Source organism: Colossoma macropomum, unplaced genomic scaffold (genome assembly GCF_904425465.1).
Source record: "Colossoma macropomum unplaced genomic scaffold, Colossoma_macropomum, whole genome shotgun sequence".
NCBI lineage: Eukaryota > Metazoa > Chordata > Actinopteri > Characiformes > Serrasalmidae > Colossoma > Colossoma macropomum.
Window position 1 is genome coordinate 511,087 of NW_023495351.1, and position 17,912 is coordinate 528,998.

At 37.0% G+C, this 17,912-nt stretch overlaps 1 protein-coding gene across 1 annotated transcript; it reads left to right on the forward strand.

Moving 5' to 3' along the window:
* Window positions 1–297: 297 nt before the first annotated feature.
* LOC118801858 (G-protein coupled receptor family C group 6 member A-like) lies at window positions 298–11,958 on the forward strand. Its single transcript, XM_036562250.1, has 6 exons — window positions 298–531; window positions 636–927; window positions 7,210–8,007; window positions 9,218–9,424; window positions 9,515–9,632; window positions 10,690–11,958. The coding sequence occupies exons 1-6, from the start codon at window positions 329–331 to the stop codon at window positions 11,766–11,768; spliced, it is 2,697 nt and encodes an 898-aa protein (XP_036418143.1). The 5' UTR covers window positions 298–328; the 3' UTR covers window positions 11,769–11,958.
* Window positions 11,959–17,912: the final 5,954 nt, after the last annotated feature.

Consider the following 17,912-nt stretch of genomic DNA (forward strand, 5'->3'; position numbering starts at 1 on the left):
GAGTTCTATTCATGTGTTGAATTCCCCATTGTTAACTTAAAATTTGAGACCATGCTTTGTGACCTGATTTGAGAACAAAATAAATAAAGGCCAAAAATGAAAAAGACACAGTTTACCAGACTACAGTACTTTCATAATAACATACTCTCTGCTTTGAGACCTAAAACAACATTTTTGTCCACAACAGTTTCTCATTCCAACTTTAGACTAAACAGGTTCTGCTCCTTTGTTGTGTGGTTCCTGCTCTCCCACATTCTTCCTCTCAAAGGTTTCAGTTTTCACACAGTTCTTCGCCAAGTTACCCTCAAACACTTTCACGAAATGCGAAATGGCGTCGTGTGTATCTTCTCTGTGTTTTTGTGCATTATGGGTGGCTGTAATGTTGGGGTTGGGGGTCCACTGTGATGATACGGAGTCCCTGCCTGGGGCGTATGCACCTGGAGACATTGTTCTTGGGATTTTGGCCTCAGTTCACAGTAAAGTAAAGGACCTTCAGGATCGGGTTCGCCCAGACAAATATACCTGCACAGAGTAAGTGAGAGAGTATAGTGTCTTTTTATTATTACTATTATTGTTAAATATACCATTTACATTACACATCATTGTAATCTGCTCTTCTTCTGTCTCTTCTCCAGCTTCGATCTCATACCATTTGTACACTCTCTAGCCACAATTTACACCATCGAAAAGATCAATGACTCTGGATTTCTTCCTGGGATTCGGCTTGGATATCTGATATGTGATCCCTGTGTGTACTCTACCAAAGCCTTGCAGTGTGTGGAGCACATGCTTTCTATTAACAAGACACTTGCAGTTCTCACGGACAACTCAAACTTTTCTTCGCCAGTGAAGGCATTCTTAGGAGAGAGATACTCTGAGCTGTCCATTCCTGTGGCCAAGCTGCTCAGCATCTACATGATTCCCCAGGTAATATGAGGTGAAGTTCTGGGATTAAAGGGGCTCTGACTGTGTGACATGAGATGCCATAATGTCACTTGTTTAAAACATCACTGATACAGTGTTATGAAATTTAACATGGCATACTAGCAGCAAATCATCCAAAGCCAGTTCTTATAGCCACATTACTTAACCATGTTTGTATTTATATATTAGGCCCATTAAATACCCATTACACACACACCTAAAGACCCATTGCTCTCAGAAACATGCTTTTAAATAGTTAATTATAATAGGCTTATCATAATTATAAAGACTGATATCTGTGTCGATTGTCTTACCAAAACACTTATTTTAGCTTAGTGTTGTATGTTATTAAACAAGTCTGATCATTCAAGAGCATTACAACATAGTGCCAGGCAACTTTTAGCTACAGGACATGCAGAAACTATCATATTTCATGTTCATAATGTTTTGAATGTAGCAGTTAGAAGGGTTGGGCAGAATGCTCTCGCAGTGGTGGCTAAACACTGAATACTGTCCTGAATGTATTCAGTAACATGTTCTGTTACAATGCATATTTGGAATACACATTGGGGAAAAAAGTTGCAGTTGTAATTTTTTTTTGTTTGTTTATGCCGTTTCTTATTGTTACTATTTACTATATGGCAGTTTTTTTTCTTGTAATTCATCTGCTAAAATGTTTCACAAAAAATATAAATGAAGTTCTCAGCATTATTTTGGCTCTCTTCACATGCTTCAGTCTACTGCTACTCCAATAATCCCACTGCTCCTCCCACAATCCCACTGCTGCTCCCATTCTCAGATAGCCCTCTACTGTGCTAGTTAGCACTAGATGCTAACATTAGCTTGTTCTTAAGCTAAGAGGTAGAGACGTTTTAAATTAAACTAACAACCAGTGGTGGACGAAGTACACAAATCATGTACTTGAGTTAAAGTAGAGATACCCAAAGTAAATAAAGTAGAAGTTCCTCCCTTTAGACCTCCACTTGAGTAAAAGTACAAAAGTATTTGCCTTCAAATGTACTTAAGTATCAAAAGTAAAAGTACTGAAAGATTAATTATGACTCTGATGTCCTATTACCATTTGTGTAACAAGACTCGCTTCATTAACTCATTTTAGGTGAAAATACTCCAGTGTCTCTCTTGGTAAACCAGTCTCTTAATAGAGTCATTAATTAGTGACACTGATGTCTATTTAAATGATCATAAGCACAAAACACTGAAGGCAAACAGTTTCCATCAGGTAGAACTGAGTGGCTCTGAAATCACTTTTTTTTGCAAACAAGCAAAGTTTCAGTTTAAGATTTATTTGCAACTTAGTTACAAGTTTAAGTTTAATAAAAACTTGCTTTAAACACAGGTTCACAAATGAGTTTTCCTTTACTATGTTCTGTACATGTCTCTGTTCATAAACATAAACTAGCCAAAACAAATTTACAATAAAATGAAATAGTGTTTGTATAAATTCAGAAAAAAAACACATCAGTCACAACTGCATATGAGTACATACTGTGGTCTAAGTTAGGTTAGTTCCATCACTTATGTTGGAATAGACACTCCCAAAATTTTACGCTGCTACACTGACGTTGAACCATACGGCAGCATTTTAGGGCCACTATTAATAAAAATAAAAATAGTAGACTAGAATAAAGATGTAATATTTTGAGAAAAAAGCTGTAGAATTATGACATTAAAGTGGCATTAATACCAGGAAGGTCGCAATATTGTGGCCAAAGGCTTTGCAAAGGGCAGGCAGCACCTCCTCGTGTTAAATGAGGGGTGTTGAGGAGTTGGTGGAGTTACTTTCATATCGATTTCACCCATAAAGAAATACTCCCTGTCTCTCCTGACACATCAGCGTCAGCTTGTTATTAGTATAAGAAATGGCTGAAATGGCTGAACAGGAAACTGTGTTTCCAGACGGACTCGGAGGAAACTGTCTGTCTGTTTTGTTGAAGCAGAATAACAGGCAGGGTCGTCTACACAGCTATTGGTGGCTACATCTGTGTGCCATTCAAAGAGGGGATGAAGTTTCGCAGACAGTGAGGATGATGATCAAAATGATCGATCCACAAAGAGACAAGAGTGAGTGGCACCAGTACAGCAACCAAGACCCCAACACGTTATGGCAGCCCCCATACAGTTAGCCCACTTTATCCTCCAAATATTGTGACTTTTTTTCGAAATATTATGACTTTATTCTCAAAATATAAAACTTAAATTTAAAATAAAACTTTTTTCTTGAAATATTATGACTTCATTCTCAACATAATACGACTTCTTTCTCTACATATTACGACTTTATTCTCGAAGTCTACTATTTTTATTTTTATGAACAGTGGCCTTAAAATGCCATTGTAGAACCATATGCTTGCACCGGGTTGGTATGTCCAACAGGCCAAAACAAGCTCAAAACAAAGTGCATGCTGTGCCCTGATTGGTGTTCTTGTTTCATGCTTTTTTTTGTTTTGACTTTGAAAAATGTTACATTTTTATGTACACATAAACCAAAAGGAATGACCGATTTCTCATAATGTAGTGGAGTAAAAAGTAAGATATTTGACTTTAGTAGTAAAGTGGAGTAAAGGTAAAAAGGCGCCAAAAATGGAAATACTTCAGTAAAGTACAGATACATGAAAAAACTACTTAAGTACAGTAACAACTTATATTTACTTCGTTACTGTCCACCACTGCTAACAACACTGTAGAAAAACACTGAATATTAAAAGCACTTCCATTTATGCATTAACTGGCTACTTAACATGCAGGAATCCAAAAAGGACCCTCACGCATTGGCCATGATACTCACTCAGTTCTGTCCAATCTTATGCTTTCATATTGTATTATACTGACATTTACAAAAAATCCAACAGATGAATCTGAACACTCATAAAGTTTCCTATCACTGCTTAGCTTTCACTGATTGAAAACACTCTGGACTGGCAATGGCAGTTTACTTGAATGCCAGTGAAGGAGAGCACGCAAGGTAGTTGTTACTGTTGGTCTGTATGTGTTATGGTACCCATAGCAATAGTAAAGGAGAGTTCAGTGAAACTACAACTCACTAGCGCGGTACACAAACTGAGTACAGCACACTCTGTTTCAGAGAGCAGAGAAAACCTTCACTAAACATACTACAAATGGATGAAAAGTGAATGAAAATGCAAAAGAATTCGTGCCTAAAACAGGTTGTGTTTATTCACTTTCAGTCCATAAATCCACATAGCAGTCCTCCCTACATTCATCTCCAAAATGCTCACAGTATCACTGCTAATGCAGGACTCCAAGAGCTCATACTTCATGAAGTTAATTTTGTGCCAAAATGTTAGAGAGAATATTATGATGTTTGAGAGAGGAATGTTCTGGTTTGAGAGGACAGCGGTTTTCTAAGCGTGCAGCTAATGAACTTGAATGCACTTCTCAACACGAGGTGCGCAAATAAACGCCTTCGTATTTGCTCAACAAAACACTCTGGTTTCATTCAAAACTTAAAAATCTGCACAACAATGCATCCCTTTCAGAACAAAAACACTGGTTTCACTCAAAACTTGAGTGCTCTTCACCTTCAGAACTCGTACGTGCACGTAAAGCATTTTTTCTCCCAACTCCACAGCTTCTCTCAGGTTTCAAATCTGCTCAATATAAAATGTTTGAACATCTGTGTCAAAACCCCAGCCAATCAGACATTTTGAGGGGCCGTTCCTGTCAGTGCACCAATCACAACATCTTTTCTTAAGCAGCTTTATGCCAAATGGCCAAGGTACACTTGTTGCCATGGTATTGAGTCAGCTGGTGTGCTTTGTAGCCTTCTGACAACAGTTAGATGGTTTCTAGTTTTCTAGTATCTAGTATTGATATAAATGGTTTAACAGTACAACTGTCATAAATAATAACTTATTTAACTTACGTTGGTAGCTAGGCTGTTTAATTTGTTTCCTATCAGGGGCTTAACCACCAATATAACATTAGATAACTTAGAATAAATAGCTTAACATTAACCAACTAAGCTGACATTACAGAAATTTCTTTGAATGTAGCTAACAGTGTCTAACAGTGTTCTACTGAACAGTCTTAACCGTCTTACTAATTTAATTATTAATCTATTATTATAGTTTTATGTTAATACTGAACGCAGTCTGAGTGAATCAGACTGACAATTATTTATTATCACTCACCGCTAATTCTGTGGTGATATGAAGCCAAAGTCAACTTTTCACCAGCTTCTTGTTTGAATTTTCCCTTTCCACCTTAAATGGTGCAGCAGTTCTATTCTGGTGCTTCAGGCATCAGTACAGCTGGACTATTTAAGGTGGAATGGGAAAGTTAGCTAGCTAGCTTCTGAGACATTAGCATACTATTCGCGATTTTTTATGCTTGTTATGAAAAAAATGACCATAATACATTGAAATTACATTAAACTAAGACAATACAATGATTATCGTTATTTTTAACTGAGAAAATATTTGTGGGTTTTTTTGGTCGCTTGTGCAGCCATCTTGCCAGTTTTTTTTTCTCATAACACTCTGTTTGGTACTCGGCAGTACGGCAAATTGGTCCAGGGACAGAGGGCAGGGAATGCTGGGCACAATCACTCCTTTTTCCACATTTGTTGGGCCTTCTGGCAGCATCTCATCTTGCTGAAACTGAAAAGATAAATGAAGACAAGGATGTCTTGTGGTTTCCCAACAACAGTGCAGAATTAAATGTACAAGTAATCAGATTTTTTAACAGAATAAATATAATGATTGGCTTCAGGGTGAGTTTAAAGATCACTTTCCACCAACACACTAAATATATAGCTAAGAACTAGGGATAGACTAGACTAGTCAATTAGTTGTCACACTAATAATGAATAATTTTTGCAAAACACAACTCTTGAACTTCATTATTATGGAAACACTTCAGGGCCTGTATTCACAAAGCTATTCACATTTAGAGTGTTGATCTAGGATCTGTTCCAGTCAGTGGAGTCAAATGCCATGTCTGAAGCAGTCCCCTAATCACTGTACCCTACATTTGGAAAAAATCTGGATCACTATATAGGACACTATAACAGGGAGCAGAATTTGTGGTTGTATATAACGATTTCAGACATTATGTCGTACAGGTTTGCTCATTACTGTGCGACAGCAGATTCTGTCGCATAAACACTATAACCGTCATTCCATCAGTCCACTATAACGCGGAGTCTGACTGCACACATCAGAACAGCTTAAGTCCGTCTACAGGTGTAAAAAGAGAGGTCTGAGGAGATGCTGCCATTGTACCTGGGCTTTAAGAATAATCTTAAAACCAACCAACGCAGTGCATTATGGATGTCCTCTATCCGCTAGGGTACATTGGTTGTACATTACTTATTGCAGTGCATTGTGGGATTGTTTGAGTGCTCTGGATCTTCTACACTACAAAATGGTGGAACCCCAAAATAGTGCACTATATAGTGAATAGGGCACAGTTGTGGACACAGCTAAAGTAAAAAAGAGAGGATTCTGATCCTAAATCAGCACTCCTACTCTAAAAAAGCCATGTCATTACAGGTTAGTCGATTTCTGATCGGTAAATGATTGGAACATAAACAACAAATAATTTATATGTAAAAAATGAATTTGATTCAGCTGTTGCACTTCTTTACATAAAAACACTCACCTCATAGAGGATTGGATCATTCCTATACACCAGAGCTGATTTAACTGTTAAACTTCCCTCTGTGCGGATTGAGTGGTTGTTCCAGCTGTCTGTGAAAAATGCCAAATCAGCTCTGAGGCAGGAAAGGAACAATAGTGGGCACAAACTTGTGCACTTCATGTTGACAAGTGCACTCAAGTTCATTAGCTGCACACTCAGAACACAGCTGTCCTCTCAAACTGTAACATTCCTCTCTCAAACATCATAATCTTCACTCAAACATTTTGGCACAAATTAACTCCATAATACTTCTCCTAACAGAGTGATTAGGAGCTCTTAGATTCAATACTAAAAACTGTAGCTAGGTTTTTGAGGTTGTGGTAGTTTAGGATACAATTAATTGATAAACTGATATTTTGATTGGCCAGTTTTAAAATTGAATTTCAAATCCATTTCAAATATGTTATATATTTTGCAAGGTCGTTTGTTAGTATCATTTGGAGTTTTTGGTTTACTTATTCATAAAACTTTAATATTGTAACTATTTGAGCAGTTGATCATTGTTACTTTCATCTGTATTAAGCTTTTCAGCACTGAGTGCTACATAAGAAAATTATACTGAATTACACGCAAACTAATTACACTTCACTTTTCTCTTAATAGATCAGCTGCACATCTTCTTCACCAGCACTGAGTGACAAATCACGTTATGCAGCCTTTTTCCGTGTCATTCCAAGTGATGTATACCAAACAAAGGCACTTGCAAAGCTCATGAAGCACTTTAACTGGGACTGGGTTGGAGTGGTGACAATAGACGATGAATATGGAGAACCTGCTCTGCAGCATTTTCTGGTTGATTCAGGATATGAAAACATATGTGTGGAGTTCCAGGAAGTGTTACCAAACTACCTAGGCTCCTTAAATATTGAACGGCGTATCAAAGAGGTGGCTGATGTTATCCGAAGGTCCACTGCCAAAGTTGTGCTGCTCATTTTGAGACCAGAACATGTGGAGATGCTCTTTCAAGAGCTGATTAAGACAAATACTTCTCGAATCTGGATCGCCAGTGATGCCTGGTCTACAGCACGCTTTGTAATGAAGATGAAGGACATAAATAAGGTGGGAGACATCTTTGGCTTTGACTTTGTCACAGGGATCATCCCAGGTTTTGAAGACTACCTCCAAAATCTGACGATAAGCCCAGGAGTGAGGAATGATTTCATCAGGGAGTACAAGCAGTTAAGGTTCAACTGCAGTCAGCAGTCGGAACACACGTCCCCTTTGGCCTGTAATGTGACAGACCCCCTGGAGGCGAACGATGACTACCTGCTCCATGCTGTGCATCTGATGGAGGCCTACGGTCAGAGAGTAGCAGTGTATGCTGCAGCTCATGCCATCAGGAAACTTCTTAAATGCAACGACACTGCCTGCTCTGGAGCTGCCAACTTATTGCCGTGGCAGGTAAAATTGATATGTTGTGTGTTAATACAGCAAAACCTGTGATGATAAGAACACAAAGCTGGTCTTGTGAGTTATTGTTGGTTGTAATATTGATAACAGAAAACAGTAAAAACTGGCTACTTCAGAGGAATTTATTACTCTCTCTCTGACACAGAGGTGAGGACTGCGACTTGGACTGAAATCGAGATGCAATTTTTGTAACAAGACTGAAATCTCAAATAACAACACAAAAATAATTGGCTTACTGAGTTGTGCTGCTGTGTCTGCCATGCATCAGTATGAACGACTGTCATAAACTGGTAGTGGAGAATGAGGATTCAGCAAATTTGCCCTTGAACATAATAATATAATCTTGCAGTCTTACTTTTGCAAAAAAATATAACAGTCACACAAGAAGGAATGGCCACAACATCAGACTTTGCATAGCACTGCAAAAAGGCAGTGTGCAGAAAGCTGAGAGTATACATCAAATGCAAATATGTTTTTGGCCAAAACGACATGGTTGTTGTAGTTTCTGTGAGAAACCATGCATGTATTCAGCTGAAACATTAATGAGACAATATGATAACTTATTAAGTTACTAATGGAAAAAAGTTAACACATCATCAGGTAGACTACTTTATATAATTTGGCTCTGCTGCAGGGAGACAGCACAATGAACGAAAGGCAAAGAAATCACCAAAGAGACAAGTATAATGTTTCAGTTGTAAATCATGTAAACTTTTAATTATTTAAATTTAATGATTTAATTAAATATTGAAATTTTTCTTTATCTTAAAACCTTTCGCAAAAACATACTTAAGAAGAAACCTAAGAAGATATCGGTGAATGAGGCCCGTTGTCCTGATGAGTGGCCTTCAGCTAAGCAATTTACATAAAGGCATATGACTGAATAAGCCACAACAGTGGTTTGCCACAGAAGCAGTGCTCATTCAAGTTCAAGCCACGACCCCTGCACCGTACCAACTATAATATATATAAATGTAGAGAGAGATGAGAGATAGTGGTAGACACTTGAAGCCTCGGTCAAAAAGCTGAGTTGACCTGACTTGACTTTGGCACATCAATTACAGACTTTCCTGAGGCTATAAGACTTAGTTTTGCTTGTACCTTTAGAGCGTTTATATGTTAACATGTGGTGACAGTGTATGGCAAAATTTGTTTTGTCATTTATTAAGATGTGTTTATACTTTTATATGTACATTTTCAGCTTGTGGACATTCTTCATAAAGTAAACTTCACTTTGGACAATAAGACATACGCCTTTAATCAATATGGGGATTTTGAGAATGGTTACGATCTCATAATGTGGAAAAAGAGTGGTGATGAAAGAGAGCCTGACGTGGTGGGAAGATTTCTCATAGAGAATGGCGAAGTTGAGATTGACGAGCGCAAAATCCCATGGGCCAACAACACGGTAAGAATAAATTAAATGCTGTCTGTACTGTTGTGCATTAGCATTATCTAAAGCATTAATGCCCATCAAAACCTCTCTCTTTACATCCAGGTGCCCTTGTCCAGGTGTTCAGAGCCATGTCCCCCAGGCACAGAGAAGAACATATCAAAAATCTCCTGTTGTTATGACTGTGCTAACTGTAGTGAGGGATACTATTCTAATGAGACAGGTGAGTAAAGTATATACAGATCTCTCCACAAATTTTGGCACCTAGTAAACATGAGCAAAACTTTTACTCTTTATTACTTTACTCTGACAGGCCTCTAACAGTAGTCATTGGTTATAATTGGTCTAAATAGTCCTGTCTAATGACAGGCTGGTTTGTTTTTCCTTTTTTATGCTCAATGTTTTACTTAATATAAATTAATTCATATATTAATTGTAAAATTTTGTCCTCTGTTCATATTGCTTTTGTGTTTTAGTTTTGCTATTTGGTGTTGACAAGAGTGTCTGGACACATAGATTGAGTAAAGCACTTATCTCCTGCAAGTGTGATGGCCTGTCCCCTGATGTTGTGTGGACAGCACTTTTACAGAGTCAGAAACTGGCTTTGCATACTTTTCCGAACATAAATGCTTATATAGCGCTATGCCATATAAAATGTGCAGAGAAAGAGACAGCAAAAAGTAAACAACAACAATTGTGTAACATATACACATGATAGCAAATCACTAATACATATTAAATTTCAACCCCTAAAAATGAAATTTTGACAAGTAAGAAATTAACTTTAAATAGTAAAATGTCATTTTCACATGTGAGAAGAATTCCTTTGTAAAATCTATTGCAAATTCAAAAACAAGATTAATAGTTAAAACTACTTGCAATAAAATAAATTCAAACATGAAGTTAGAATCTCAATATGTCAAATGACCTTTTACCTATCTGAATTAAAAGCACTCAGTCAGGCGAGTACAGGTGGTACTAATTTGGAGGTTAGGTGGAAATTTGGTGGTTATCGAGGGAACATATAGGTCAGTAAACGGTTAATGTCAGCTAAGCTACTAGTTTATTTTTTGAAACTGTGAGTGATAAGCAACGACATAATGACTAAGGAATGTGTCTATGTTTAGTATTTTTCAGAAAGAGGATGCCACAGCCCACCCTCTCATTTTTTGTTGGATAACATTTCTGAAGCTTGCAAATTTTGGGGGATAAAGTTCACATCGGCACAAAGTGAAATTTAACAATAACATTTAAATGTTTCTCTTTCTTTCTCTCCACAGATCAACTTGCCTGTAAAAAATGTCCAGAAGGCTCTGGGTCTCTTCCAGGGTCAAGAAAATGTCAGAAATGGAACATTTGGTTTTTGGAGTGGTCTTCAGCTTATTCCATTGTAGTGATGATTGGAACAGTAATAGGTGCACTACTGCTGGTGTTCTCGTTTATCTTTTACATTCTACACAGAGAAAAACCCATCATAAAGGACATCTTAGTCATTTCATGTCTGATGAAATTTGGCCTGATGGTGAGTTTTGGAGGTGTAATACTTTTCTTAGGCAGCCCAAACATCCATGTTTGTAGAGCACAACAGACCATGTATGGTCTTGGGTTCACTCTCTGTGTGTCCTGCATTCTGGTTAAGGCCTTTCACACATTCTTAGCCTATATGGCCTTCAACCCAGATAGACTGCGCACGCTGAGAAGACTAGATAAGCCTTTTGTCATCATAGGGATCCTCACTGTTATTCAAGCTCTCATTTGTATCTTCTGGATGATATTTGATCCTGTTGATTTTGAAGAGAAACCATCAAAAACTCAGTCACTTACCATGAACCGTCTGTGCACTCAGGGCTCTATGTATGGCTTTGGTGCGATGCATGTCTACATTGCTTTACTAGCTGTGCTAAGTTTTGGACTGGCCTTCAAGGGGAGAGACAATGAGACTGATCCTATAGTCTTCAGCATGCTCATCCATCTGTTTGCTTGGTTCTGCTTTATTCCAGTCTTCATCACTCAATATGATTCACGCCCCATCGTCCAGATCTCTGCCATTATGGTCTCCAGCTACGGAGTCATTTTCTGCCACTTAGCCCCAAAATGGTTTAAGATCCTCTCAGAAAAATCTGAGATATTGAAGGCAGTTAAACTCCCAGTTGATTCTCATACAGATGACCATGACTCTGGGGTTGTTTGTAGGAGCTTAAGGGAAACAGTATCAATACCCAGCATATCACAGAGCCAATTCAGCATTGCAGAGTCAGGAACATCCAACTGGGATATTAACAGCCTGCATCTCTCAGAAGTCAGTGTTGCCTCATTTAGGCGTCGGAAACCAAGAAGTCAACGACCAAGGAGTCTCTAACTCCTCTGCCGCTGTTAGATACTTTTTAAAAAGATGGTTCTTCAGGTGTTCTTTAGTAAAGACAATAGTAGAATATAGAACAATGCATACTTAAATGCTTCTTTGCATGGTGAAATGGTTCTGCAGATTGATGGAGAATGTTATGTATATGGTTCTATATAGCACCAAAAAGGGTTCTTCTATTTTTACAAGTCTGACATTGAACAGAACCATATACAACACATTCTCCATCAATCTTATTTCACCATGCAATCCCATGCCCAATCCCATTTTTTGGTTTTAACCCTATTCCTCCGCCCTTCTCGAGTGTCACCTTGCCTCTTGGAACTGAAATACAAGTGGTTGAAAGCTTTCCCAGCAAAATGGGACCCTCAAATAAAAAAGAACTTTACTTCATTAACAGGCTACTAGCAGTGCTCTGTAGGTGATCCTTTAGGCATGCAAATGGTTCTTTTTTTGTTCATGGTTCTATAAAGAACCAATGTCTTTAGTAGAAAAAAACCTTACTAAATTTGCCACATGAACTTCATTTAGTGTAACATTATGAGGCAAAAATGATATCCAAACAAAAGTTTTTAAAAATGTAATACTCTTATAGAGTATATCTACAATGATTTTACAGACATAAACTTAATACCCTTTTAATAATAGTAATAAGGTTTTTTATGTACAGTTTGATATACCAAGACAGTATTTCTTAAACATGTGTATGGAATACAAAATAGTATTTGTAACTTGGATTTTATGGTCTGAGAAACAAATTTGTACATTATTTGCCTCAGCAAACTGTATTCTGAATTGTTCTGTGACTTTTGTACATGGTTCTACTTTTTTATTTTTTTTTAAATATTGAAATAACCTAAAACAATCAAACAAGCAAAATGATGTTTATTATTATTCTAGTGAATTACAGCAGGCACGGGTACCATAACCCTCTTAGTGCCATTGACCTGGACTGGAGTTGGGAAATGCTACTGTATTGAATTGGACTACAGTGATATAAACAGTGATATAAACAGCACATTTAATGTTTTCAAAAATCTGACCGCCTATTATTAAAATATGTTGTATGACTCCAATTTCTCAATCTCAAGGGCTACATTCTCTTACGGATGTGATTGTTTTGATCCAGGATCAATCAGACAAAACCAGCTACCCTGTAGAGACTAATTAACTGCACTTAACAGTCTTCCAGATTAAGCAATGAAATGCTGTTTTTTCCTTTTTTAAGTTATTTATTATTTTGTTTATATTCTTATGTATAAAAATTTGTTTATATGTCATTTGTAATTTGTTCCCATGTGTGTACATGACTGTCTATTTTTTACTGTTGTACTATAAAATTGTTACAGTTTTTATATGAAAATAAAACTCTGAATTACAAAAAAGTTGCCAATGCTTTTAGTCAAAGTTACATAGAAACACAAAGTTTTCACAGAAACACAAGGTTTGCACTGTAGTTCAACAGACAAGTTGGAAGTGTGTTTAGTGGTGTATGTGTGTATTATGGTTAACTGTTTTCTTGTAGTATGTTACAAACATATTAAGCATTTAAACAGATGAACCCCCTTCAATGCCGATTGCCACCCACCTTTCACCTCAACAAGGTTTAACCAGATTATGTGGGTGGTACATTCAGATTATTGTACAGTGCACTTGCAGTTCACACACCTGAGATTGCCAGACATTTCTCATGTAGAGCTTTTTACCAGCACCTCCCGTCAAAACCAGCACTTGCTTTTAAACCAATATAAATCGAGTAGTAGAAATTTGAAGTGATAAAGCAGTTCACACTTTCTGGGTGAAATATGCTGTGAGACTAGTGCCTATAAGCCAATCACTACCAGTACTTTCAAATAAAGATCTTATAAAGGAGTTTGACCCCTTAAAATCCCAGGATTATTACATACTAAGGCTTATTTTTCGGTAATTACAGGGATTTAACGCAAACTGGCTGAGCTGTTCTTAGATTATAGAAGTGTGTAATAAAACTTTTGGGCCACCGGTGGCCTTTTAAAGGGTTAATTTCCAAATGCCATTTCCAAAACACCATCAATTTTAAGGCAATTAAGGATTTTTCATTACTTAAAACAAGTCATTATATTTTTATTGTATTTAAGCTCAGGTATGATTAAGGACACTTACATTTACAAAAATATTTTGCTCACACACAAATACAATTCCAAAAAACTTGAGAAATGCTAATAAAAACAAAGATCAGCGATTTGTTAATCTATTTTGCCCAGTATTTGAGAAAAAACAGTACAAAGACAAGATAGTTTATTTTTTATCTTATCAACTATGTAGTGAAGACAGCCACTGAGAAACCTACGTCTCAGAGAAGTGGGGTCTGTCTGAACAACCCCCACTTCCTACAGAATTAACTGCCATATTGTCAGGATAAGATTTATCTTGCCATTATACATTTGGCCCACATTAGGGTGCACTACTGTTTAAGGCATTGTCTTACAGTCTGACAATATGGTAGGTCAATGCTGATATTTAGCTGTAACTGAACTGGATAGTGGCAGATCTTTATTCAGTCTAGATAGCTTAAAGTCATTTTTGAGCAAACCCACATTCTGTTCTATCCTCCAGTAAGCTGTGCAGGCTGTTTCACCTTCAGTCAGCAGATGGAGACATTTACTGTAAAACAGGACACTGAATTTCCGAATTCTCAGGAACGTCGCTGCATTTTACTCTGATCACACATAAAAATGTACACATTCTTAGAATGAAGGTAGTCTGAGTTAATAGTGCTAAGAATACACTTAATAAACTAAAAACAAACTGATACTTTTAAGAACACCTTACATTATACAGGCAGCAGTGTGAGTGTGTGACAAAGTTTGGCATGGTGACAGGCTTTTCTTAACTTACATGTACATTCCTGTAAAAGCAAAACCTGTTTTTGTCAGATGTTTGTAGTGATAATCTGTCATCATTTGATTTTCAGACAAACTTCTGACCAGAACGCAATGCAACTTTCAGTCCTCAAAGACTTCAATACTATAAAATTTGCTTAAAAGTGTTTGTGAGGTTGGTACTGATGAGTTTTGTTCACCGTATTTGACTTTTTGTTCCAGTAAAAATGATTATTTAACTTGAACAAAAGTATCGGCTTGTTTCCACATGAGTTCATTTTTATATTGAACTCACTAAACATTTCTACAGTCCATTTTTGATCATTCCAACATTTAAGTAAAGAACTGATAGTAATGTTCTTCCTATCATATTAACTAAGCAAAAAAGTCCTGACAAACAAAAACAAGCAACAAACTAAGCTAAGTAATTAAGCCATCAGTACTAGGAAATGCTGGTTGTTTGTGATAGTAATCTAAAAGCAACTTTCAGTTTCACTTCACTCAAAAACAAGTGTTTTCTGGTTAACATTGCTAACATACTTGAAATATAATGTAGTGATAGAAATTGTGGAAAGAAATTAATATAAATCTTACATGTAACTTTAGACTCTGAGCTGTTTTACCCTACATGTAAACACAGTCAGTAAAGTAGTTCAGCCGTTTCTATCTCAAACTTGTTCATGCATTTTTCATGTTGTTAGGTCACAGATCCTAACAATGACAAATCAGAGAGCTCGTATCACTTCTGTTTTGAAAGAACTGCACTGGCTGCTTGTATCTTTCAAGACGGAAGTTCTGCTACTAGTTTTAAGGCTCTAAATGACCTTAAAGCACCGCATACATCACAGAGTGTCTATCTGCTCTTAGATCTGCAGATACTGACCTTCTACAAATACCTTCTGTAAAATACAGAAAACATGGAGAGACTCTTTCTGTTATTCTGCTTCTAAACTGTGGAGCTCAGTTCACCTTTTATTAGACAATAAGCTCAGAGTTCACTTTTAATAAACATTTAAAAAATGTATCTCTTTAACTTAGCATCTATTTAAATTAAACAAATCTTTGGTATTTATATTTTTTTAATGTTATCTTTGTCATTGTCTTTTATGATTTTAAATTAATATCCATAGGTTTGTCTATTAGTGTTAAGCTTCATCACCTGCCATTCTAAGCTGCCACTAGTATGAAAAGTGCTCTATAAATAAAGATATTGTTATTACACTAAACTCCAAATGCAAATATGGCTATAAACAAACTACATTTAATGCATTCAGTGCATAATTATTGGCACTTTTGATGAAGATGTGTAAGAAAGAGACAAAAAGACAAAATAGGAGAAATCAAACCTTTAATTTAAGTATGTTTTTTATTTACATTTCTTTAAGAACATTAACAAACACTTTTCACAAACTGTCACAATAATTAACATTTAATACTTTGTGTTTCGGTTTGCCAACAGCAGTGAGCCCTATCATCTGAAGACTGTGAATTTGAATCCTGGTGATGCCACAGCCATCCATGGTGGGGAGTCCTGAACAACACATTTATCCTCTCTCTCTTTCTGCCCCTTATCACTCAGTGCAATGCTAGCCAACATGGACATCTGTTAGGTAGCGTGACAGAACTGGCAGTTGGCATTCTTCTTCAAACCTGTTGAGCTGGTTGTGTTGCTGGCAGTTTGAAAGATGTGGTTTGGCTTCACATGTCTCAGCAAATGCCAGCCTCCACCCTCCCAGCCTGAGAGGTGCAATAGAGGGAGATTTAGCTAACATGTAGAATTGGCAATTACCATGTTAAATTAAAATGGGGGAGAAAACTGGAGAAAACTCCTCCTGGGTCCAAGGTCTTCTCTTTTTGACTCTGCTCTTTAGCTCATCCTAGAGGATCTCAATGGGCTTTAGGTCAGGGAACTGCGATAACCATGTCAACAGCTTGATTCTGTGGTCACTGAACCATTTTTGTGTGAAGTTGGATCACTGTCCTCCTGGAAGATCTAAAGACAGCCCAGTATTATCTTTTTGGCAGAGGCAGAGAGATTTTTCGTTTTAAATCTCCTGGTACTTCATGAAGTTCATAATGGTATGCTTCCTAACAAGGTTCCTGGAGTCCAAAACATCACAGATCCACCAACATACTTAACAGTAGGGCTTAAGTTCTTTTTCTGTATTATAGTACTTCTTTCTACACCAAATTCAAATTAATTGTTTGTTGCCAGAGAGCTCTGTTTTTGTCTTATTTGACCAAAGAACCTTGTCAAAGTTACAGTGGCATCTAGTGAAATCCAGAAGCTTACATTTGTCATTAAATAAAAAAAGGCTTTCTTCTGAGATGTTCTCCAAATAGATTCCTGGCTAACATCTTCTGCCGATCTCTAACTATGATCCTTGGAGATTTGCACGTGGGGATAAACTAGACGTGTCCTCTTCCAGGCATGTTTACTGTGGCTCTAGCTATTTTAAACTCAATGATTATTGCTCTAACAGTAGATATGCTTCTGCTCCCCTCCTAAGCCTGAAGAACATATAGGAATCAAGGAGAGGAAAGGAGCAGGAGAAATGGAGAGCATGAGCAGAAAATGGGGAAATGAGACAGCTGATTCCTCTTAGCATCATTAAATTGTATGTTGACTATTGATGAACTGAGCCAAAAAGAACATTCACTTGAAAGTAGTCCCTCATACTTCTGTGTTCAATCACAGCTACTTCACAAAGACAGCTGATTTACGTAAGTGGTTTTGTACTCCGTTTTTTTTAATTTATTGGTAATTTATATTTTTTATTTTATTTTACATCAAGCCCAAAATACACAACACATAGAATTAATAAACACAAAACACACAATTTAATGAATAATTAGGCTGCTCTGTGTTTGTTTATCCTCTCTGAGTGTGCATGCAGTGATGTCGCTTGAAAATCTGTATACGACCTCCTGGGTAGCATATACTGGTGTATTCTCTGCTTGAAGCCGATTCAACTGGTTTTTGGGGCAGCTTCTCTGGTATTCAGAGAGATGGTAAGTTGCTGTCATGAAATCGGTTTCCGATTCACAGAGAGGAGGAGGAACGAAAGGAAAAAACTGTAACTTTTAAAGGTTTCTGGACACAGCCAGGATATTAAGCCTCTTTGTGACATCATATTCATACCCCAGTGAAACAGCAATAGAAGAATTTCAGCTGCTCAACAGTTCAGAGTCTTCTTTGTTACATTTTTTTTTACAGTTTGTCTTCTTTCATACATTTTGTTTCATAATGTGCCAAATGTTTTCAATGAGTGACAGGTCT

What these genes read in the sequence shown, in the direction of transcription:
- LOC118801858 (XM_036562250.1), top strand. Translation starts at nt 329, where the DNA reads ATGGCGTCGTGTGTATCTTCTCTGTGTTTTTGTGCATTATGGGTGGCT. An exon ending in GACAAATATACCTGCACAGA is followed by an intron (nt 532 to 635) that starts GTAAGTGAGAGA and finishes TCTCTTCTCCAG; the next exon opens with CTTCGATCTCATACCATTTG. An exon ending in TCCCATGGGCCAACAACACG is followed by an intron (nt 9,425 to 9,514) that starts GTAAGAATAAAT and finishes CTTTACATCCAG; the next exon opens with GTGCCCTTGTCCAGGTGTTC.